Here is a 22,954-nt window from a genome sequence, read left to right as displayed (position 1 = left end):
AATCGCCTCCGGTCCCCAATGACCCTGCCAAAGTTGTGAAACATGCCATCAAGTTTAACTTGTCAGGTTAACTTCTGAGTTCCCACAAGTTGCACACAATCCTTCTCGTTCCTACCTTGTTATTTGCCTCATATGAACAGACATCTTCGTGTACAGTATGTTGAGATTCACAGGAGGCCTGTTGTGAGGTAGACTGGCGTCACATCTTTTCACCACGTGAGGGCAATGAAGCCTTTCTGCTGGCCTCCCCCTCAGCTGTATCAAGGGCACAGATAGACAGACACACAGTTCAAAGACCAGTCACTTACCATCCTTTACCTTCTTGTATCTCTTACAAAAGGCATTACTGATGGAGCCACTTTGACACCTACTCTCTCCAGACCAAGAGGGGTAACTTCACCAGCCAGCCTTTGTTTTATAGTTTTCTGTTTATTTTTGCTTTACTTGATTAGTGTGCTTTTTGAATTATATTGCATGAAATGTTAGCTGTAGATGCACAATAAAACGTGCATCATGCATTGCAATGATTAGGCTGCTCAGGGGTTGAGTTGTGGAGTGGTGTCACCCTCTCTGATGGCAGAAATCTTGTATGGAAACTTGGCCGGTCCCTTGCCTGCAGTATCCTACCCTGTTTAAAGTATCTACTGTATTGTGCAATGTGATAGCAAGGTGGACCCCAGTGGTTTTGTCTAACCTTCAGTATTCAGATGCTCTGGAAGATGTAAGAAGACAAACCTGTCTATATGACTTACCAAAGAAGACAGAAGGAGGACAACCAGAAACACACAAATGCCTGTCTGAGAGTAACTGAGCAGAAGATAATGAACAGAAACGTAAATATTAGCTGATGGTTCAAATGTAGTGTAATTTCTAAAATGTAACGTGATCCAGTAAAAGATTCTCACAAGAACCTTTTAAGTGATTTAATAAAGGTAATAATTGCCTGAAATAAGGCTACAAAAGTCTTGCTGTGATATTAATTTACACGAAATTTCTCCACCTTTACTTAAACCTTATCAGACTGAGATGTCAGATGTCTACATTTGATTTAAAGATTACTGATTGATTTTTGTAGTGTATAACATCAAATTACCTTTCTAACAAAATTTGTACTGATGTTCAGATATAAATGTTTCAAACGACTTTAAAGTGAGTTATGATAATGTTATTTATGTTAAATCAACTTGCCGCATTTAATATGACATTGTTTTTTCAGATAAATAGAAAATGGTACAGATGCGCCAGGGGTGAAAGTCAACCAAAAAGTGCCAAAAAAGTGTGTTGAAAAGTGGTGGGGACACAAAAAAAGACTTCTTTTTTTTTTTTTTTACATGGTTGTCAACATACATTGACTTTGCCTTTTGCTAGACTTCCAATGACTGGCCCGGTTAAATAAATGTTCACTAAAATAAACTGTATAGAATGTGATTTTAGGCAATGTATTCAGGGTTGTGTGGGTACATAATTAGGGTGGGAAATGGTGCAGGTTCATTTAATTTTCATTTGTTAGTTGACACTTCTAGCTTCAAGCTATTTTTAGCACCTTTTTAACTTTATACAAAGTAATGGAGATGTGTTCCCAGAATCCCCAGTGTAAATGATACTTATGGGTAAAGGCCTTATTCAAGTTAATATTGAAATTAACAATACTTTATCAGAATGCGTGAAAAGATCTGAGACAAAATATACAAATTCCTCTGATTGTGATTAAGTGTCCTTACAGTACTACAAGGTGGAATCCATTTCCCAGGGCAAAATCATTGATGGTTGATGGAGATTGTTCATTTTAAGGGCACCAAGTTTTTCAAATGTAATATCACTTATGGAGGTTACATTGAAAACAGGGTAACATATTACAATGAATATCATTAATTCATGTTAAATTCCTAATTAATTTAATCTTTGGTTAAAATAAATGATTTATACCCCATTCATTAAGCAGAGGTTTTTAAACATCATTTGAAACTTCAGCCATTTCAAATTGTAGTCTGGTCAAGCACATAGCAGACACAGATGCAGAAACCTTGACTCACCATTGTTACTGTAATGTGCAGTAACAGTGGTGAGTCAGGGATTCTGCATCTGTGTCTACATTTTCCAGAACAGAGACTGGCTGGGAATGTATATGAATATTACACGAACACTTCTGTCGAGGTAGCAGGAAATGAGGACTCAACTATTTTTCTGCAAGAACAAATGAGAATGATGTGCTGTAAAGGGTGAGCAGCTGACAGATGGCTGCGTTTACTAAGTGTCAGGAGGAATTTTTGGATTATGTTTATTGTAGCTGCTGCCTCAAACCTGTGCAATTTATTGGAAATTATAATTACAGTTAGGTCTATAACTTTTGCTCGAAGTTTGTTTCTGTGATTTCTTGCTTAAGTTAACTGAACAAGTGTCACACCTGCCTACTGTACATTACATTGTGTGACTACCACACACCCTCTATGGACTCCTATTGGTGCGTTAGTAAATTACTTTACAAATATGAATATATAGCCGACATCTTTATATGCAGTCATTGACGAATACAGTACATCTGTTAAAATGAACAAACCTGGCCTTAAAAATTAACTGAGCAAATGCAAAATCTTTAATGTAAATGATCTCACACATTTGCTTTACATATTTGTGTTAACTGATGAGATCATATGGTGACATGCAAAGTCAGAAATCAACACATCTGATCGGTGGTAAGTGGACACAGTTAATCACTTCAAAACCATGTGTGCAGCAGCAAGTTCAGGCTAAACTTTAAAGCATCTGGCACTGAGGCAGTGATGGAAAGTTACCAAGTAGGCTACATTAACTCAGTACAGTTACTTGAGTACAATTTGAGGTACTTGAGGTACTTTACTGAGCATTTCCATTTTTGAGGTCTTAATACATCCAGTCCACTACATTTATTGGATGACTTTTAGTTAATAGTTACTTTGCAGATAAGGTGATGCATCAGGGCAAAAGTAGCATAGTTTTAAATTAATTTATTTTATTGACAATTGGATAAAAAAAAACAAACTAAAGAAACACTGATTAAAATAAAGCTGAATATTGGATCAGATGATCGATCATCTCAGTCGAGTATAGGCTAGAGGTAATGCATGTCCATGCACAAATCACATCACTTTCTCCAAAATGTTACAGCATACATTTGCATTGGCTGCACTTTTTTCATCCACATGCACACAAACAAAAAAAAACAAAACATCTCATTACATGAGGTGAACAATAGCACTCCAAATTCAGATACAGTACAAGTCATAAAGTAGCTGCCTACTACCTGGTGGTAAGAGTTGTTGTTGTAATTACATCCAGACTAGATGTATAGCTTATGTCTACACAAGACTAAAAGGTGTGTGTGTATGTATATATTGCAGTGTATGTTAAATAAGTGTATGATGAGTGTTGTGAGATCATCTCTTGGTTAACATATGCAGTAGTGGCACCAGAGCCTTAGTGGCAGAGGTTGCGATGTCCTGGCTGTTGGAGGGGGAAGGAGTGATGTTGGACGCCTTGACGAACACGGTTCTGGCGCTGGATGGCGTTACGAGTCATGTGCTGTCGGTCTGCCCAGGTCTTGGCCTTCTGAGTGGAGGTTATCTTTGTCACTTCTAGCAAAGCCTTAGGCTGTGAACTGGAGCCTGAGATGGCTCGACTGGGGCTGCTGCTGCTTTCAACCGCAGGCTCTGGATCCAAAACACTGCATAAAAACACAAACAGGTATGTGAATACAAAAGCCTTGAGAGTCAGTATTCATCAGTATAGGTTAATGTGAAGTCAAATGAAATTGAACTGAAATGGTCTATTTATAGTCAGTATACAAAATATTATCTTGCAACGGTTTCCTGATGTTGAAATCCTATATGTCAAGAAAATTGATTCCTCCTGCTCCCTCACCTGATGTCAGCTGCCACAGCTGCGACTGTGTCCCCATGTGGGGTGGAGTTTGACGGTTGGATGTCAGTCAGTTTTGCATCCTGGTTTTCTGCTGAACCTGCCTCTGTGGACACAAAATGGGGGTCTGTCATGTTATAGTTAGGCAACTATTCAGTATAGCCAAAAAAGGGACCTGTGTTTTTCACCTGTTCCTGTAGGACCAAAGGACCAAAGGTGACAAAGAATTATTAAAATAAAGTACTATAGTGCTGCAGAGTCGCCTGGCCTTCAGGTCTTGTTTTCTAGATGTAAGAGGACATATCCGTTTGGCACAGACCCCAACAGATGTCACATCATCATGATCTCAATAGTTTTTTCAGTAAAAACATGAAATTTCCATTACAAAAATGTCCATTTCCACTAACTGTGAATCATATTGCACATTTGCCAGAATAAACCACATTATATGCCTTTATGAATTTAGTATAATAAATATATGGAAAACGTGTCCCATGACTGACCTTGATGACTGACGACAAGCCACTCTTCTTCCACCTCTTCTCCAGACTTGACTGTTTCAGGGGTCTCCTCCTCTCCCCCAAAAAGCAGACGGCTGATTGTTTTGAACATGACGTCTTTCTCTTTGTCCTCTCTTGAGGTGTGTGCTGCTGTCCTCCTTCCCTTCTTTCTTTAGCAGGAAGCTCACAGTCTCTATCTGCTGAAGAGAAGGAGAATACTGGCTCATGTAGTCACAAACATGTTCATACCTTCATGTCATGTCACTCTAATCCCTCTTTGACTGTTTGGGAGTGATGCCAAGTGACCTGGCCTCCATTATTATTTTTCAAACTTCAAGCAATCTCGGTCAGCTGACTAGGGTGTCCAATGAAATTGTGTTTTTTTTAATAGTGATGCCCACTCCCCAAGACTTTCATTGTTAGGGTCCATCTGTCTGTGGGCGTATACGGGGAGGGGCTCCTTTTATCAGGGGCTCCCTTTATCAAACATCTTGTCAGTGCAAAGCCTGGCCTGCACCTTTTACTGGACTCCGATGGCTCTGTGTCTGCGGTGCACACTAACCCTAATAATGCTGTTGCATTGCTGTTGTTGTGTTTTCACTCGCTGCCATACACAGTAATCAATGTTGGGAGGAACAACAGGATTAAGAAGAAAAAAACTCCTGCAGCCACACAGATCACCTCGTTGTACAATCGAACTTCTCTCATTGACTGAATTCAGTTTAAATGTATTTTTACACACACTGTCTCGTGTATTTAGGTCATGCTCAGTCCTCAGTGGTTTGCAGTAATATGTCATTAAACCTTCCATGGCTGCAACCAAACTAGCCCGAGACAACCGATGACAGCCAGCAGTCCGGATGAAACGCAACACTGGGATAGTAGCTGAATAAATAAAATGCGTCGCTGATGTCAACAGCTATCATAATGATTGCTGCTTTATTGTCTAACGTACGCAGTCGTAACGTAAATCTCGGTATATTAGCCTTCAGCTGTGCAGCGTCCTTACCTGCTGTTAGTGTTTCAGTCGCGGCTCATTGTGGAGAGTCAATCTGTAAACGTTCACAAGGACCTTTAATTCAAGAAAAAGCCTTTAAAAGCCAGAAACTGTCACAGCCGAGCAGTCTGTTGTCTTCTATTTCAAATCTTTAACCGAACACAGACAACAGAGGGCACGCCCCTGCCTCCGCCCACCAGGAGTCATCCACCAATCAGAGGACGCACCCTGCGCCTGCGGTTTGATTTGATTCTGGTAGGTTGCACGTCATGACAGTGAACGTCATGTTAACAAACTTTGTACGTTTCATTCACTCTTGTGTGTTGGTTTCTCTCTTACTGTGTAAGATGCGTTGTTTGTGATAGCTACAGGAAGGCTAACTGTACCAAACCATCCCTTAGTATTGGACTGTTTGAATACGAATGCTCGTAGCCAAGACGGAAGAGGGCGGCGCTGTCTATTCATGAAGTTACTACACTTAAATTAAGCAGCTTCTAGTGAAAATAGTCCCCTCATACGTTAATATAGGCATGCGTCAGATCAGCTGTTGTGGAGGATTGTATTATCATTGAGCTGCACGCAGAGCTGTGCATCAGTAGCTGGCAGAAACGTAAGTGACTCTCTGTCTCCATCTGGTGGTTGGATTTGATCGATGTAGATCAACTTATTTTACATTGTGTAACTTACAGTAGCAGTGTGCCACTGTCAGTACTTGAGAAAAATCTAACCAGTATTCTGAATATCTGCACGCTAAATATTAATGATATTAGCTTTTTGACTTGCTCTGACATATTAACTTTAAGATCTGTGGGCAATGTAGATTCACAACAACAGCCCAGTGACATCTTTGGCTTTGGGAGAAAACATGAATTTGAATTCAAACCTAAAACAAATGAACTCCACAAAAGGCATCAGAGCAAGAAATGAAACTTTCACTTCCTATCTGTGAAGCCCTGGTGTCTCCTACTGAGCCACTGTGCAGCCTGTGCTAACTGTGCACATCAAAACACAAAGAGTTCCTCTTTATCTTCATAGGAAGTCCTGTCACATTTGCTTCCAATTTGTGTTGGAAAAAAGAAAAGGATGCAGTTTTGATTTCCAACATATTTGTCAAGGAACTGTAACATTGTGGTCATGACACTAAGCATTACCCTGAAGAGGCGTAGCCTACAGTTCCTCCAGCATGTACAGTACAGGAATGTTGAATATATGATAACCCTGCAGGATACACGTAAAAACCTGTGCATTTTTATATTATATTATAAAAAGTTTGTATTTCATATATTATCAGGGGGAAATAATCCTGTTCATCTGCTATGGCATCATGTCTTTTTGGGAAACTCTAATTTTGTATTGTTTCTCACTGTTTATTGCGGCCCATATGTCAGTAATGAAGGTGGAAGGTGGATAATCAGTGGGAGCAAATATAGCTAATTATATATTTATTATTTCTGTGACTGGACGTACATTTAAAACGCACAGCTCACATGTTGTTTCAATGTGTCATTTCACAGGTGATTGAGAGCCCCCCAGTGTTCATTGACATGAGCAGGTCGTACAACACTACCCTCTGTCTCCCGGAAGATGGCGGACTTACCCCACTGAGGTCGGTGGGCTGAGGCAGCCTGTGTGTATCAGGGTGTAGCCTTATTAAATAAAGTGTGGCAGGTCTGGTGACACCGTGACATCCTACAACAGGGGGCTCCGATGAGAAACAGTATTTTGAATCCAAATTCATTCATACAGTCCTCTCAACCTCAGTGGAATGACACTGACATTAAGCCTCTTCACGAAGTCTTAAGTTCAGACCTCATTCTCTTGCAAATTCCCAAAATAAGGGAAACACATGAGGCCGATTGTTTAAGATGAAGTCAGTGACTTCTGCTCTAAGTCACCCACACTTGTGCAGATAATTTGAACTGTAGAGTTTAATTTGAAGCTTAAGTGTGAGCCTGTAGCCTCCTGTAGTCTGCAGAGTTGGATGATGTTTCTCCTCATACATAAGATACAGCATTAAGTCTTTACACCAGTACGCACACTATGAGCTTCACTGTTATAAAACTGGATCAAAATATATGGCAAATTGTTTTTATCACGTGACATCTGCAGGTATACAGAGGTGGGAATGTATCTGCACGCTTGGACCACACAGCGTCACACTGCCACTTTTATGTCATTTATTCGCACTAATTGTAATAATTTGCTACTGTTCCCTCGCCCCTTCCTGTCTCTGGGTCAACACCAGTGGGTTCGTGTGTGTGTGAACGCTGTGAGGCTCGTGTTTTTGTTGTTGTAAAAGTGTGTGAGCATGAAGACTTCATCCTGCGCACTTGAGCGCTGATACGGGAGGTGGGGAGGGCCCTCGGGGCGAGCACACCCCTACCGCCTGTGTCAGAGTATTTCAGAACAGAGGCCAGCATTTAGTCATTTTCTATGAAGGCTGCACGCACACGCTCGTCCGCTGAAGTCCGCTCGAACTCGTGGACCTTAGGAGGATACTTCCCTGTTTCCTGCGGAATCCCGAGGACCACGATTTGATCCACTTTTTCTTGGCTCTTGTAGAAGCTGTGCGTCGTGACCACAGGAGACTTTTACGCACAGTTTGTTTAACGCACACGAGGACGATGCCTCGATCCTTCTTGGTCAAAAAGTACTTCGCCAAACAAAAGCCAAACTACAGTGAACTGGAATGTCAGAATGGTGAGTTGGGACAATTTTTTTTAAAATTATTATTTCTTGTATGAATTATGAACGCATCCTTACGTAAGTGCGCAAAGTAGATAGAAAACCACCTGTTTTCGCGAAGTGCTTGTGAGTCTTTTTCTTAGATTACTGTGACTTTATTTTGGGAACATATTGTTTTTTATGCTTTTTGTGCCTGGTTCAACTACAAGCCTGGCTACTCCCCGTTCAAGTCGGGGCCCGTTAAACGCACTTTCCCCCCTTTCTGCAACCAGACAGAGCTCCATTCATGTTACAAGCCCTTGTGAATACGTGGGAGGAAACGGCCCATGAAGCCTTCCCATGGCTTCAGCTTTACGCTCATTAACTGCCGAGAAAAACAAGAATGTAACACCAAAATAAATCCAGACACTGTAGATGTAGTTGGGGGAAGTTTTTTAAAAACATATTCCAAATGTGTTTGTGTGTTGTTCTGTGATCAATCATCATACATCTTGGTACTTTTTGTACACTGGCTGCATGTCTGAAACATCCCCTCCTTTCTCTCTCAGACACTTCACTGGAGAGGTATCCTCTCGCTGAGCTCTCGTCAGGGGACAACACCTCCATTGCCACCTGCTTCACGACAGGCCTGGTGTGGGACCTGAGTGTCCTGCCCACCCTCTACCTGCCCACCTCCCAAACAGAGCCCTCCGCCACCCCAGGCCCCCTGGACCTCAGCTCCCCGTCCAGCCTCAGCAGCAGCGCCAGCAGTTGTGGAGAGGAGGACGAAGGGCGCAGCTCAGACCCCCCCAGCCCCGAACCCGTGCACACATACGGCCCCCGCCAGCGGATGAAATGCACTGGTGTCATGCCTCACATCAGTCCCCCTGAGGAAGAGGAGGAGAGGGAGGCGCCGGTCACAGCCGCCAGCAGGCCAGCCTTCCTCTGCAAGCACTGCCCCAAAGAGTACACCAGCCTCGGGGCGCTGAAGATGCACATCCGCTCACACACCCTGCCCTGCGTGTGCACCACCTGCGGAAAGGCTTTCTCCAGGCCTTGGCTGCTGCGCGGCCACATCCGCACACACACAGGTAAGACCGAGCAACTCTAAACACCCTCACCCATCTGCTAGAGTTCCACTTTAATGTTGAGTCATGAGTGAAGAAATCCCCAATGCGTGTTTCTGTGGCGCTGTATCAACATCTGAGTTGCTGTCACTGTGAGTCAGCAGGACATTTCTTCATCATCTGGGCTGTGAAGTGAAGGATATCCATGACAATCAGGCTGATGAGCTCCAACACCTGATCAGCAGACGTTATCACATAGGGAAGCCCTCTGTAGACCCTGCTCTCATTGATCAGTCATTGTGTTTAATGTCACAGCAACAATGACTCGTCGGCTAATTATCTTATCGCGGCTACTGGGGAGGACCGGCCTACACACATGTGACAAAAGGCTTCAAAGAATGCCTGAAGGCGCTCTGCTATCACTGAACACTTAGTACCTGCAGCAACTTGTTAGCGTGCTAATCTCATTTGGCTCTGATTGAATCATGTTAATTCAGTCAGGCTCTGACCCCACCAGCTGACCATGTGAGTCTTCATTATCTCCAGAGTGTGTGTGTGTGTGTGTGTGTGTGTGTGTGTGTGTGTGTGTGTGTGTGTGTGTGTGAGTGAGGCGTTAATGGAAGGCTCTTGTAAACTCAGAGACGCCTGACTGTTGTCAAAGGCCTGTTAAGTTAAACGACGTGTTTCCTCCCTCCCTCCCTCTCTCTCTCTCCAGGTGAGCGCCCGTTCTCCTGCCCCCACTGCAACCGGGCCTTCGCCGACCGCTCCAACCTGCGGGCTCACCTGCAGACCCACGCCGAGGTGAAGAAGTACCAGTGTGGCATCTGCTCTCGTACCTTCAGCCGCATGTCGCTGCTGCAGAAACACAGCTCCTCGGGGTGCTGCTCCAGCGCGGTGTGAGACACCACAGAGACAGACAGAGGGGACCCACTCAGAGCTCAGGACAGTGGAGGGTTAGAGGCGAGCCAACGGGCCTGCTGACTGCCTGTAAGGCCCCAGAGAGCTTGAAACGGCCTGAATGAGAGACTTGGAGGGATTGGATGTGACTTTACAAGCCTTTTTAGCTTCTCTGCTCTGTGATAAATCATCCGAGGAGCAGATTTTAGATTGAGGTCTTGAAGCCGGACCAAATCTGAACAGAGCAATGGCAACACTCACTTGATATCAGCCCCTTTGTTGCTATTGTGCCCATTCCAAAGACCAAATATGTAGTGAACTCATTGGGGTAAGAGGTGTTCTTTCCTGTCTCTGTCCTGGTGCCGGCCAGCTCAGGATCATGGCTCAGACACAGCTGCTGAGAGGTAGGGGTGCGTGGGTGGAATAAATCTCTCAGCGTGCCTTAAAAACACACACATACACACACACACACACACACACACACAAAAGCAAATGCACACACAGCTGTCCCTGGTACTGTGGTGTAGATAGACGAGGTGCTAACAGGTGCTACAGCCATGACCTTCGCTGGTTGATAGCAGGTGACTTCCACTGCCCTTGGTTTGCTTAAGAAAAAAAAGAGGAAGCGTGTCATCACAAAAGAATGGCACCAGTTAGTCCTTCTTCACCAGCGGGGGATCGTTTTAAGCCTCTGTTTTGACTACATCCAAACCTTCTCTTTAATCTGATGCTTTTCAGAGATAGAAAAAGACGTTCACTCTGTTGTTGTCCAAAGGAGCTTCGATGACAATGCAAGCCGTGCACTCAAGGTTACCACAGTGTTAATAATAACAGCCAAAGCCATATTATGTAACGTGAATGAATTTGTGCCTTGAAATTGTGTAAGTTTTGAAAACCAAAAAATGTGCCTTTTCTTCTTTTTTTTTTTTTTTTTTTACCTCAGTAAGTATATGTGGATTTGAATAAACATTGATTGCAGTATTAGTAGAAATTAGCACCAAACAGGTTGAGATGTAAGAAGGCTGGGACCAAAGATTTGTAAGTGTTGGTGTGATGGTTGTCTCATGTGAGATCAGAAGCCTGTAAACAGGCCGTACAAAGATGAATTTGTAACTTTCCTAAACATTTTATGGCAGTGTTTTATAGTGCAATGTGCAGATGATGTGTTATTTCAATTTTGTACCATGCTCATGTGTTCACTTTTTATTCTTATGTTGTAACTGATTCATTTTCATTCAATAAAGTAATTTATGTTTATTAAAACTTGCTCCGCTGTTTGCTTTAGCGTCAGAATTCACAGTTGAACAGTTTTATGTCTTTGATCAAATGTGGAAATGGGTGCAGTCGTTGGTTATAAAAGGTCTGTTTGATCATTAACTGGGACGTTCGTTTTCACCATCTTGACATTAGGCGTGGAGAGCGAAGTGGTCATTGTGGCTAAGCTGAATTTGCAGATGTGCAGGTGAACACACTCAGTGATGGAGGGGAACAACTGACTGCACCTGTTTCCAGTTTCCACCTGCCATTTACTTCTCACCGTCACTGTGTAAACATTGCTGGATGTGCATGTGTGTGTGTGTGTGTGTGTGTGCAGTTAAAAGAGAACCTAAGTGAAAGTCAACTTCTGTTTCCAATCAATCCCAAGAACACAAGTTCATACATGCTCACTACAGCTCTTGAAAAGATCTTAAGGTGGAACGCCAGTAAGCCATATCTGTGATTTGCAGTGTGTGTGTGTATATTTTTTTTCCTCCTCAGGGAGAGTATAACATTCTCCTCTTCCTCCGCCCAGACGGTGAGTCACAGTCTGCCCTGACTGGAGCTTTAGGTTCCCATGGCTCCTCTGCTCGCAGTCAGTAAGTCAGACCACTAGTCAGTCAGTCAGTTAGCTGCTGGTGTGCGTGGGCTGAGGCCCAGCCAGGCCAGCACACGGTGAGGTAAGCTGTTCCACGACACAGTTTCTTCTGAGTCAGGGAAATGTGCTCGCAGCTACCAGCCAGGACATCCACTGCTGCATGTAGCACTGACTCACCTCACGCACACACTCCTTCAGATTGCTTATACAGACTCCCAAACATCTGCGCCCGAACGCCAACCAGGTCCAGTATGGAATTAATGTGATAGTCCTAGATTGTGGTTTCTTTGGTCATTATGTTCCCATGTCTATTACCCAGGATGCTCTTGGAAGAAAGGGCTATTAAAAATCTCAGCTGTTGGATGTTAGCTCTGGACTGTTTTGATGATGTCAGCTGGTGTGTCCTGAGGTGAGGGTGTAAGCAAGGACAATTGAAAAAAGTCCCTCATTTGATCTCTATTGTCGAACTTTTTCTAATGATTTTCATCCATGTTGTCTGTCACCATTTAATAAATTTTGCGTGCTACAGCAAGCTGCATCCTGAGAATAGGTGAGGTTTAAAAATAAGATTTTGTTTTCTTAAGCTGTCACCATTGCCCAAGCAGCACAGCTTAACTTGGCCAGTATAAACTCCTACATTTAGAACTCTGCTGCATCATAAGTTACTGTACTTCTTTCTGCCTTTTTATAGAGAAATGAAAACACAACATGCTCCCTTTCTTGTTCCTTGGGGAGAGTGCGGGGCCTGGATCTGAAATCTGAGAGCGTTTTCCTGCTGTGTGCTTTACAGTGCCAGAGCACTCACTGTAATTTACCAAAAGTGGCTGCTATTTATGCCATAAAGCATGTGTTTAACATTCCTGAACCCCACTGTGTTTGTGTATTCCTCGCTCTCTCACTCGCTTGCTTGCTCTCTCCCACTCACTCTCTGGCTGTATTTCTATTTATGTGTGTGTGTGTGTGTGTGTGTGTGTGTGTGTGTGTGTGTGTGTGTGTGTGTGTGTGTGTAGTGAGTGGAAACGGTCCCTACAGAGCAGCAGCCCTTTCCCTCTTCACAGAAGGATCATCTCTCCCCCTCTGAGACAAGGCCGACAGGAAGTGGGAGTTTACATTGGCCTAGTTTACCCAAAAAAGCAGCCTGGGTCGACGAGCTGCAGAGCTCATGTGCTGTTTCTGCTGCTGCTGCTGCTGCTGCACTATGCCACAACCAGCGCCATGTACCATCCCCCCCCCATCAGCTGTCCCACCCATGGCTGCTCTTTTAAGCCAAGTTTTTGGGGTGGAGTTGGGTGGCCAGGAACTGTGGAGTGGCCTTCGGTGCAGGAGCAGCAGTTAGGGCTCACGGCCTGGGAGACAGGAAGGAGCTGTCAGCATCTCATAAACAGGACTCGTCCTGTACTCATGACACACAAGACCTGGAGAGAACTCTCCCAGGAGAAGACTTCAGACACACTTTCACTCCAGACTGTGGCTCAGTCTTGTGCTCATCAGTGACCTGCTGGAGATGAACCATAGCGTAGATACTGAATATGTGTGACTATCACCTGAGGCTCATTAGGATGACCTGAGGATACGTTACAGTCACTTGACAGAGAGCTGATCATCAGTGGTGATGTGACCCTTGATGTTACTTGTGAATTCGAGCTGTGATTTGTAAAATATAAAGGTGCTGAACATGAGTCATCTTAGCGAGAGGCTTGTTATTCTTTCTTTTTGATTTTACGATTGTGCTAGGTCAATCTGCTAAATAATCACTTGCAGAAGTTCCAAAACATTACTTACTTACTAACCAGGGCGTCGACCACAAACTAAAAGCAAACTTCTGTTGTGTTTAATTATTTAGAGACGAAATGATACTATACAAGTGAAGAGAAAAAAATCAGGTGATCCATTTTCTATGCTTGTTGAATTTAGAAAAAAAAATATTTACAATATCAATGAGGTAATAATACAAACTCACAATACAAAATAATACAAACTCATGCACACATATTTCGAACTGAATAAACAAGCTGTCCGCCAAATAGCTTTTTTTCACTTGCCTCTCTGAGCTCAAGTTCCCTCAACTGACTGACTTCCTGTGCAAAAAGTAATTCTATCTACTGTGCTCAGATTATGACAAAATGAAATATCGGAATCCTACAAAGGCCTAATTTTATAAGAACGTTTTAACTCTAAATAAAACAGAAAATTGACTCATGTGATTTCTTGTCATTATTTTACTTATTTTAGCTGTAAACATCTGGCGAGCACAAATCAAATCCTTTGGCAGGCCACCTGTGGCCCATTGTCCCCTGTTTGGGCAGCCCTGATCACTAGGATCACATTGAGACTTAGGCATCCTATCAATATAATCTAATTTTGCATGTGTGGACGAGCTTTAGCAGCACTAAATTACTCTTATTGTGGGACCTAATGTCAACGAACAGTAAACATTACACAACATCCCTCTGCATTAAATTTACTACTATCAACTGACCCTCTGTCTGAAATCTGTTATGTAAATAAAGCTGCCTTGTAATTCATGCAACACTTCATATTCTCACTGATCACGTAAAGGAGGGAAGATTTAAGGCCGGAAGTGAAATTTGGGCACACCAATGAAAAAAAGAAAAGAAAAAAAAACAGTTCTCATGAAGTACGACCTAGTTCCCTTTTTTCATACCAAGGAGTCATCGCAAACATAACATCATACAGCACAACAGTGGGCAGGGTGTGAGGAGGCAGCTGTCTGGGGGAATGGAAACCGAGTCATCTTCATGCTTTATACTTAGGAGCAGAATGCCTGTTTAGTTGTGATAGCACTGAAGCTATCATCCTATCCTCGGCTGTACTCCCCAGGCTCCTCTCACCTCATGCATTACTTCCTTGGCCCTTCTCACCAAGATTAGCACCTCTTGGTGTCTGTCACCTTGCTCCAAAGCACTTCATTACTCTCTAATGTTTTGGAGTTGATAACTTTCCCTCTCTAGGGTTGCCTCTGGGTGATCTTCTGCAAAGTTCTGCTGCCCTTGACACAGTGAAGCTCTGATGTAAGTGTCAGAGCACAGAGCTAATGCCCCTCTGCTGAGCTGCAAACGGGCCTGAGACACAACCGCTGCATCTGGTAAATAAGAAGGCCAACAGCGGTAACACCACAAGTATGCTTAATGATGGATTTGATCAGGCTGTGGAGTTGCCCCAAGGCTGGATTGGAGAAGTGGTTGGGTGGGTTAGGGGATGGGGGTAGGGGGTGCATATTAAAGAGTAATGAATCACACACACAGTCACAGGGTCGCCGGCTATGAATGTGCTCTCTGTTGGTTTTCCTGGAGCCTGGAGTTTACTAACTGATGACGCAGGCTGGACTTGATCAGAGACATGTGTTGCAGCGGACTCAATGCCAGTGAGAAGCATAGCGAGAGAGAGGGAGAGAGAAAGAGAGAGCGAGAGGAGAAGGGGGAGAGGTGGAAGGATGGATGGCGCCTGAGCTCTCTGCTGCTTTTCCTCTGCGTGTCCTTCTGGGCATTGCCTCACACTGGGACTAGTGGGGCTGGAGAGGAGAGGAGAGGAGAGGGAGGGAGGGAGAAAATAAACCTGACTTCTACCCTGAGACAGGAAACAAGAGATTCTCAGAGAGTATCCTGACCCAGCCCACTTAACTATCATTACTCCTCAGTACTTGTGTGGCATCCAAGCGAGCTGAACACTAAGCAGACAAAGCAGATTCTCCTCTGACCATAAAAAAGAATGAAATATATGACAATAATTTTAATGTGAATCTAATTAACCAACCAAGAGTCTACAGGCATGCCAGCAGCTGTGTGAGGAAAACCTCAGCAAGGCAACATGCTCACAATGACACAGCTGAAGTAAAGCTCATTGTCCTTGCCTTAACTTGATAAGTTGATTTATTTTCAGGCTGTGGGTACAGAAAAGCACTGGGACAAATTCTCCTCAGTTCCTCCAACACTTTAATGTCCGCCTCTTCTGTTGGACAACCGAGCACTGAGCAAGGTGGCATGTTGTTTGACAATCTCTCAAATCACTCTGCTGATCTTAACCATTAAAGGCAAAGTGCATCACGTTAAATAGTCCCTGATTTTATCTAAAAGAAGAATGACATTCCGCCTGTTCTCAAAATAAACCAGAGTATAAAACATAGTAATTTAGATAGAAAATATATCTTTATATGTTTCCCCCTTCTTCAGATGAAATGTCTTCATTTCAAAATGTCATGAAAAAAGATCTTATCTTACACTGACATGGTAGTGTTTGGCGACCATGTTCCTCACCAGAGTTTAGCTTGCTAGCATTTGCTAATGTAGCCTCAACACAAAATACAGCTGAGGCTGATGTTAATGGTTGAATGTTAAAGGTCCAGTGCGTAGGATTAAGTGGCATCAAGTGCTGCGGTGGCAGACTGCAACCAACTGACCACCCCTCGTCACACCCTTCTCCAGCTCCCCTGCTAAGAATGCAAGAAATAAAACCCAAAACAAAGCATGAGAGGCCTTCTCTACAGAAACTGTTTAGTTGGGACGTTCAGTTCTACTGTGGAGGCAACTCTGTGAAAGAGGAGCTGCTCCTTCTGTAGACATAAAGGCTCATTCTAAGGTAACAAAAACACACATTTCCTTGGTTTCAGGTGATTTTACACTAATGAGAACTTAATTTTCTGATCCTAAATCTCACACACTGCACCTCTAAACCAAAGTGTTAGACAAGTGTTTTTATTGGGTGATGATGTGAGATGAAAAGTTAAGGGATGGCCACCCTGATTACAATTCATCCTGGGGCTGACAAGACTGCCTGTTGCAAATTTTACAGATATCTATCTCATAACCATGAAGAAATTTCCCTAGAAAAATCCGAAAGTCAGGGCATCACAAAAGTCATTCAGATTCATCCCCATGACTGTCACCACCATGATGGCAATCAATCCAGGAGTTGTTGAGGTATTTAAGTCGGGATCAAAATGGTGAACTAACAAAACAGCAGACAATAATTAAATAAAGAGCCACCAGCAAGGCAAAAAACAGAAAAAAAGGACTCCTCTCCACCTGACATATCACCTGTTTGCCACACTGGAATGCACCTGAGCATATTTTCCCAGACAAGGTGCAAGAGGACGTTGAGCTGTCGCCGCAGGCTTTGACAGGGCATTATGAAAGAGCTAAGATCTGTGCCCACCTGTTGGGACATGTCATGGTGTAACAGTGTGTAAACAGCATCAGGCTCTGCGCTGGGAAACGTCTCCCCACTTGTTCCTCACTTTTCAAGGTTTTGATTTGCTGAAACTTACAAAGTTGTGTGTGAAAGGGAGAAGCACAGACTCGGGCAAGCTGGATCACGCTGCGACCGAACGCGTCGCACGTATTAATATCACTGTCAGGAAGAGGATTGTTAATTGAGTCACGGTTGCATCTGTAGCATGCCATTTCCCATGAACAGCCTGACGTGTTCACAGTGTTAAAGCCACGCCGGGCTGACTGGGGCAGGAAGTGGAGTTGGGTCTGTCACCGTTGACGTCTGAGGCGTCAAGTGCTCACCATTTGTTCCGATGGAGATCAAAGAAAGTTAACTCGAGGCAGCGAGCACGAGGAACAGATGCACGGCATCAAAACACAGATAGTAAACATCGGCAATCTGCTTCATTCTCTCACACCCATACACACAGTACACATGACAGCTGTCATATTGTCATAAATCACCACATACTGTCTCCAACATCCCCAGATACAAACACACAGACGTAGGTGAACACGGAGGCGTACACACTCTTCGGTGTGGGAGGCCTCCACAGCAGCTGGCTATGATGGAAAACACCCGTCACTCCCACCGACACCCCACAGGCCGCCTCTGTCATTGGGACGTACTGGGGGCCGCTGATTCCCCAAAGGCTCCAGACCTGGAGGAGAGCAATCTATTCATCAGCGGTCCAACTTTCAAACAACTCCACGAACCAGTTGATTCTGCACAGTTGGTTTCCAAACAATAGACACACACACACACACACACACACACACACAGAGGCAAGGAAGCACTGCCACAATTCCAAATCTATGCACGCACACAGACACATGCACACAGTCCTGCACATGCTGAAGCCATTATCCTGTTGCTTGTTAAGTCATTACTCTATAGCTTGTTATTTTCTCAAGCAAGAGAAAGCAATCTATCCACAAAGGAGTGCTGAGAGATTTGCCACCCGACGGAGCCTTGGGATATGGGAAGTTACCCTGAAATTTGAGGAATGTGGTGAGGTCTGAAACCTAAGGAATAGAGAAGGGAGAGAGAAAAAAATCATCTTCTGGAACAGTGAAGCTTCTTTCCCGGAGTCTCTGCAGCCAAGAAGTGTACGAGATGTCCGCGGGGAGGGAGTATTATAGACGTTACTGATGACTGTGCAGAAAAAGTTTCAGTCCACCAATGGGACGTGGAGGAACTGACATAGTCTGAGAGCTTTGACATATTCACGGTGGATCTCAGACATCTGGTTTCCATTTCCCTCCCCTCCAAAGACAGTGAGTGCTGGCAGCGGGGCTTTTCAATGAAATCGTCTCTTCCACTTCCTGTGCTATCAGTTTAGCATAAGTGTGTGTGTGCACCATGATAAAAGCAATCCTCAGCACATACAGTTATCGGAGTCAACTGCACTGCTATTCCTGCTAGCTTTCTTTTCTTTTTGTTTTTTTCCCACTCCACAACCCACCCTCCCACTCCTCAACGCTCTGACGCCACCCCCAGGGTTTATTAGCAGGAACACCCCATGAGCGGCCATTTTCACAGCATCCTCTCCTCCACGCTGGGGGAACATGTGAGCCAGCACACTCTCACCACACTGCTAATGAGTGACACATGCCCCCCAGCTCCGCCGCTGACACCTAAGATCAAAGCCCTAGAAGGAGAAGGGGACTGGTTTAAACATTAAACCCAGACCGCCTCGTCTCCCCGTCCACCTCCTCTTTGACACCCACGCGATATGTCTGAGGGGCGGCCAAATGGTGACACACCTGTCCCTCTTACATTTAACAGTGATGTGGCTGTCTTCTGCTTCCATTCACGGCGCCAATGTCAGGGCCAAGTAATGTGTATTCCAGCTGTGTGCGATAAGAGATCAGATAACTCTGTCCAATAATGTTGCATGTCATTGCGAGAGACATGAATGGGACATAGTCAAAACTATTCATCCTCTCTGAGGCCCGTCGCTGGACAGATTAAGGGAGGAAATGGAATTATGGAAACCCGATTGCATCTGGATCAACACTGGATCTCTCGCCCCGTGATCCCCGCAGTCCTTCTCATTAAATTAACTGCTTCGCCCATCTCCAGTTGAAATATTGCCCGAGCTGTTTCCATACGGCTGAAGGGCGTCGAGAACAGAGCGGGTAGACAGGAGAGGGAGTGGAGGAGGGGTGGGCAAAGGCAGGAAATCCCAGTGCAGCATGAACTATTTTCCTCCATAGTTCCACCAGAACAGCTCTTTGTACCAGTGCCCCCATCCCCCTCCATCAGGCCTCTGACAACCATCCACTGCTCCTCAGTGAGGCAACCGCACCACTACCACCACTGCCGCCACCGCCACCGTGGAAAAAACAATCCAAACCTCTGTCACACACACACACACACACACACACACATATGCATGTACTCAGTTCACTTGTGGGCCGTTACTCAGCAGTGCTGGGGTTGTGGAGCGGGGATCAAAAAGCTTGGGGTTCCCCTCCATCTCAGTCCAAAGTCCCGCTGCGGTTAGAGCATAGACAGAGAGGCACCTTATTTTACACAGAGCCCCCAAATGCCAAAAACACTCAAGTGTACAAAAGGAGAAGCACACACATGCTTGAGGAACACCTCCTTTTCAACAGAGGAGGAAAACGATCTATGGCCTTTTTCTTTCTCGTCCTTCTCCTCAAACATTCCTTGGCACTAGCTCTCGATCCCCTCGCAGTATCACTTGATCATGGTGGACGCACATGCTCTTCATGTGACTCCAATGAAGGGATGGCTCTGCAACAAAACTCGGGTCTGTCCTCGACTCTCATTTCTCAGTGACACACATTCCATTTCATTAAGACTGAGTGCTACGAGGAATGAGAGAAATTCAGGTCAGCGACTCTCGAAAAAGACCCAGCAATACAAATATCAAGCAGTTTGACAGCATAGCCTCTGAATGTGTCTTTCCATATTGCAACATCAAATCCAGACACAGTGCTGATTTATTGCAGAGCAGGAACCAGGCCAGTGATTGACTTGGATTTATTTTATGCACCAGTGAGACCCCATGCAAAGACAGAAAGAAGCCAAAAAGCCCCACAGCCGGGCTGTTTTTTTGGGTTTTTTTTTCTCTTTCCCCGGGACAAACTCAAGACTGTAGAAGAGGCAAGTGTGAGTCTAGTGGGTGGGAGTAGGCAAGGCACCTTGCAACAGCTGGTCTGAATTATCCGTGGGGTCGGGGGTAGTTGGCTTGAGGAGTTGGAGGGGAGGCGAGGAGACTCCTGGCGCCAGGATCGGGCCAGCAGGTCAGGGAGGATGACGATTACCAAAACACTAGCAGGCAGCCGAAGCCCTGCAGAGAGGGGGTGTTCCTGGCTCGCACCACTCACAGCTACAGGATGGGCAGGCGAGTGGACGACCGTGGGGGGTGTGTGTGTGTGGGAAACAGAGAGAGAGAGAGAGAGAGAGAGAGAGAGAGAGGGACGCTCCTACTTCCACTTCCTTTGAGATAGCCCCTTCCTGTCATTGAGAAACGCAGAGAAACACCTTGTTAATGACTGTGAGGTGGAACGAGTGTTGCTGTCAGTGAACACAAATAGAAAGTGTGTCAGGGTTTACAGGAGCCCAGAGCTGGCTCACAGTGTGCCAACATACAACAAAGTGTTATTTGGTCAAATGTAGCTATCGTTGTCGCTGTGTTGGTCATAAAAGCAGCTGCTTGCAAGGTGCAGTTCACTCACAAAGTTCCTTTTGTGCTTCCTCTCAGACTGAGCTGACCACATGTGAACTGATTCAAAACTGTGACGTGATGGTAACAAGGAGGAGCAGTGCGCCCTCTGCTGGTGAAGAAGCAACACTGCAACGCCATGAGATGGTACATAGCACATGTACAGTGGCATTCAAAACAGCTACAAAGTGCTTGAAACCAGCAAAATAAAGAAATGGAATTTTAATGATAGTAATGATAAATATATACACCAAGAACATTAAAACTGGTGATAAACAAATTGTAAGTAGGCTATATAATATATTAAAATGATAAAACAATAGAGCATTGATGAAGCATGTGACTTAAAAGAGAATTCAAAGAGAGTCAATCCAGAGCAATGGGGCCCTGATATCTAAAGGCCAGTCCCCCTGCTTTTCTGGAGGATCTAAGGTCCACAAGGGCCTTAAAGATGATCCATCCATCCATCCATCATCTGTCCACATTATATGTACGCCGCTTAATCCTCTGCAGGGTCGCGGGGGGGCTGGAGCCTATCCCAGCTGACTTAGGGCAAAGGCAGGGGACACCCTGGACAGGTCGCCAGTCTATCGCAGGGCTACACATAGAGACAAACAACCACACTCTCATTCACACCTACGGACAATTTAGAATGATCAGTTAACCTCAGTATGTTTTTGGACTGTGGGAGGAAGCCGGAGTACCCGGTGAAAACCCACGCTTGCACAGGGAGAACATACAAACTCCACACAGAAAGATCCCAGGCGTCCCAACCGGGACGCGAACCGGCGATCTTCTAGCTGTGAGGCAGCAGTGGGCCACTGGGCCACTGTGCAGCCCCCCTTAAAGATGATACGATACTAATATCTACTCTAAAATATCCATAGGCACTGTAATAAAGATGAAATAGATCAAAACAAGAAAACAAGAAATTTACAAAGAAAAACTGTATGGTGTGTAAGTGAAAACCGATTTCCTCAAAGTAAGGTAATGTAATTAAAAATCTATAATGTAAAATAAGTGATTGCATAAGTATTAGCCCCCTTTAAAGTGACTGACCTAATTCAACGGAGGTCCAGCTAATTGTTGCTAGTAGTCTCACAATTAGTAAACTGGAGATCAGCCGAGTTTAGTGAATGTGTCTCAGTTGATTGTAGTATAAAGACGTCTGTGCCTGAAGGTCCAGTCACAGGCTGATCAGTATTTGCTGGTTACAATTACACCATGAAGACACAAGAACACTCCAAGCAACTCTGTGAAAAGCTTATTGAAAAGTACAAGGCAGGGGATGGATACAAAAACATTTCAAAACACAAGTCATTGAACATCCCATGGAGTTCAGTGAACTCCATCATTAACAAATGGAGGGAATAAAGTGCAGGGATATGCCTTGACACCTACGACTACTCTGAAGGAGTTAAAAGCTTTAGCAGCTGAGATGGGAGAGACGCTGCATAAAGCAAGAGTTGCCTGGGTGTCTTCACCAGTCAAAGCTTTATGGGATATTGGCAGAGAGAAAGCCACTGTGGAAGAAAGCTCATTATATCTCGACTAGAGTTCACCCAAAGGCATGTGGGAGACGGAAGACACCAAAATGTAGCTTTTTGGACATCAGACTAGACACTATGTTTTGGCAGACATCGAACAATGCACATCACCACAAACGCACCATCCCCACTGTGAAGCTTGGTGGTCGCAGCATCATGTTGTGGAGATGCTCCTCAGCAGCAGGTCCTGGAAGGCTTGTAAAGGTAGAGGGTAAAATGAATGCAGCAAAATAGAGGGAAATCCTGGAGGACAACCTGATTCAGACTGCAAGAGAACTGCAACTTGGGAGAAGATTTAATTTCTAGCAGGACAATGACCAGCGAAAGCTCCACAGAAACGGTTTAAAGACAACCAGGTGAATGTTCTGGAATAGCCGAGTCAAAGTCCAGACCTCAGTCCAACAGAGAATTTGTGGCTGGATTTGAAATGGACTTTTCACAGCCGATCCCCATGCACCCTGACAGAGGCTGAGCAGGTTTGCAAAGAAGAATGGTGTACATTGGTAGTGTCCAGATGTGCAAGCCTGACTGAGTCTGATCCACACAGACTCAGTGCTGTTATTGCGGCCAAAGGTGCATTTACTAAATACTGACTTGAAGGGGGTGA

The 22,954-nt window shown here is 44.6% G+C and overlaps 2 protein-coding genes across 4 annotated transcripts; one reads left to right on the top strand and one right to left on the bottom strand.

Annotated features, from left to right (window-relative positions):
• Positions 1–2,967: 2,967 nt before the first annotated feature.
• tp53inp2 (tumor protein p53 inducible nuclear protein 2) lies at positions 2,968–5,577 on the bottom strand. 2 transcript variants are annotated; one of them, XM_037102189.1, is made up of 4 exons: positions 5,404–5,577; positions 4,398–4,591; positions 3,898–4,000; positions 2,968–3,700 (listed from the first exon to the last, which is right to left on the bottom strand). In XM_037102189.1, the coding sequence occupies exons 2-4, from the start codon at positions 4,504–4,506 to the stop codon at positions 3,454–3,456; spliced, it is 459 nt and encodes a 152-aa protein (XP_036958084.1). In that variant the 5' UTR covers positions 4,507–4,591; positions 5,404–5,577; the 3' UTR covers positions 2,968–3,453. The 2 variants fall into 2 exon arrangements, with proteins under 2 accessions (XP_036958084.1, XP_036958083.1); XM_037102188.1 differs by having other exon boundaries at positions 4,398–4,594; positions 5,404–5,576.
• Positions 5,578–5,718: 141 nt separating this feature from the next.
• snai1a (snail family zinc finger 1a) lies at positions 5,719–11,286 on the top strand. Of its 2 annotated transcripts, XM_037102186.1 has the most exons (5): positions 5,719–6,001; positions 6,906–6,997; positions 7,954–8,091; positions 8,625–9,146; positions 9,838–11,286. In XM_037102186.1, the coding sequence occupies exons 3-5, from the start codon at positions 8,016–8,018 to the stop codon at positions 10,020–10,022; spliced, it is 783 nt and encodes a 260-aa protein (XP_036958081.1). In that variant the 5' UTR covers positions 5,719–6,001; positions 6,906–6,997; positions 7,954–8,015; the 3' UTR covers positions 10,023–11,286. The 2 variants fall into 2 exon arrangements, with proteins under 2 accessions (XP_036958081.1, XP_036958080.1); XM_037102185.1 differs by lacking the exons at positions 5,719–6,001; positions 6,906–6,997 and having other exon boundaries at positions 7,286–8,091.
• The last annotated feature ends 11,668 nt before the right edge of the window (positions 11,287–22,954 follow it).

Source organism: Acanthopagrus latus, chromosome 6 (assembly GCF_904848185.1).
Source record: "Acanthopagrus latus isolate v.2019 chromosome 6, fAcaLat1.1, whole genome shotgun sequence".
Lineage (NCBI taxonomy): Eukaryota > Metazoa > Chordata > Actinopteri > Spariformes > Sparidae > Acanthopagrus > Acanthopagrus latus.
The sequence above is the reverse complement of the archived record's forward strand: the minus strand, read 5'-3'. Positions and strand labels throughout refer to the sequence as shown.

Bases quoted from the DNA above. Each gene is read 5' to 3' on its own strand.
- snai1a (XM_037102186.1), top strand. From the start codon at position 8,016: ATGCCTCGATCCTTCTTGGTCAAAAAGTACTTCGCCAAACAAAAGCCA. The intron at 8,092-8,624 runs GTGAGTTGGGAC...TTTCTCTCTCAG, and splicing joins TGAACTGGAATGTCAGAATG to ACACTTCACTGGAGAGGTAT. The intron at 9,147-9,837 runs GTAAGACCGAGC...CTCTCTCTCCAG, and splicing joins CCACATCCGCACACACACAG to GTGAGCGCCCGTTCTCCTGC.
- tp53inp2 (XM_037102189.1), bottom strand. From the start codon at position 4,506: ATGTTCAAAACAATCAGCCGTCTGCTTTTTGGGGGAGAGGAGGAGACC. The intron at 4,001-4,397 runs GTCAGTCATGGG...TTGTGTCCACAG, and splicing joins GCTTGTCGTCAGTCATCAAG to AGGCAGGTTCAGCAGAAAAC. The intron at 3,701-3,897 runs GTGAGGGAGCAG...GTTTTTATGCAG, and splicing joins GCTGTGGCAGCTGACATCAG to TGTTTTGGATCCAGAGCCTG.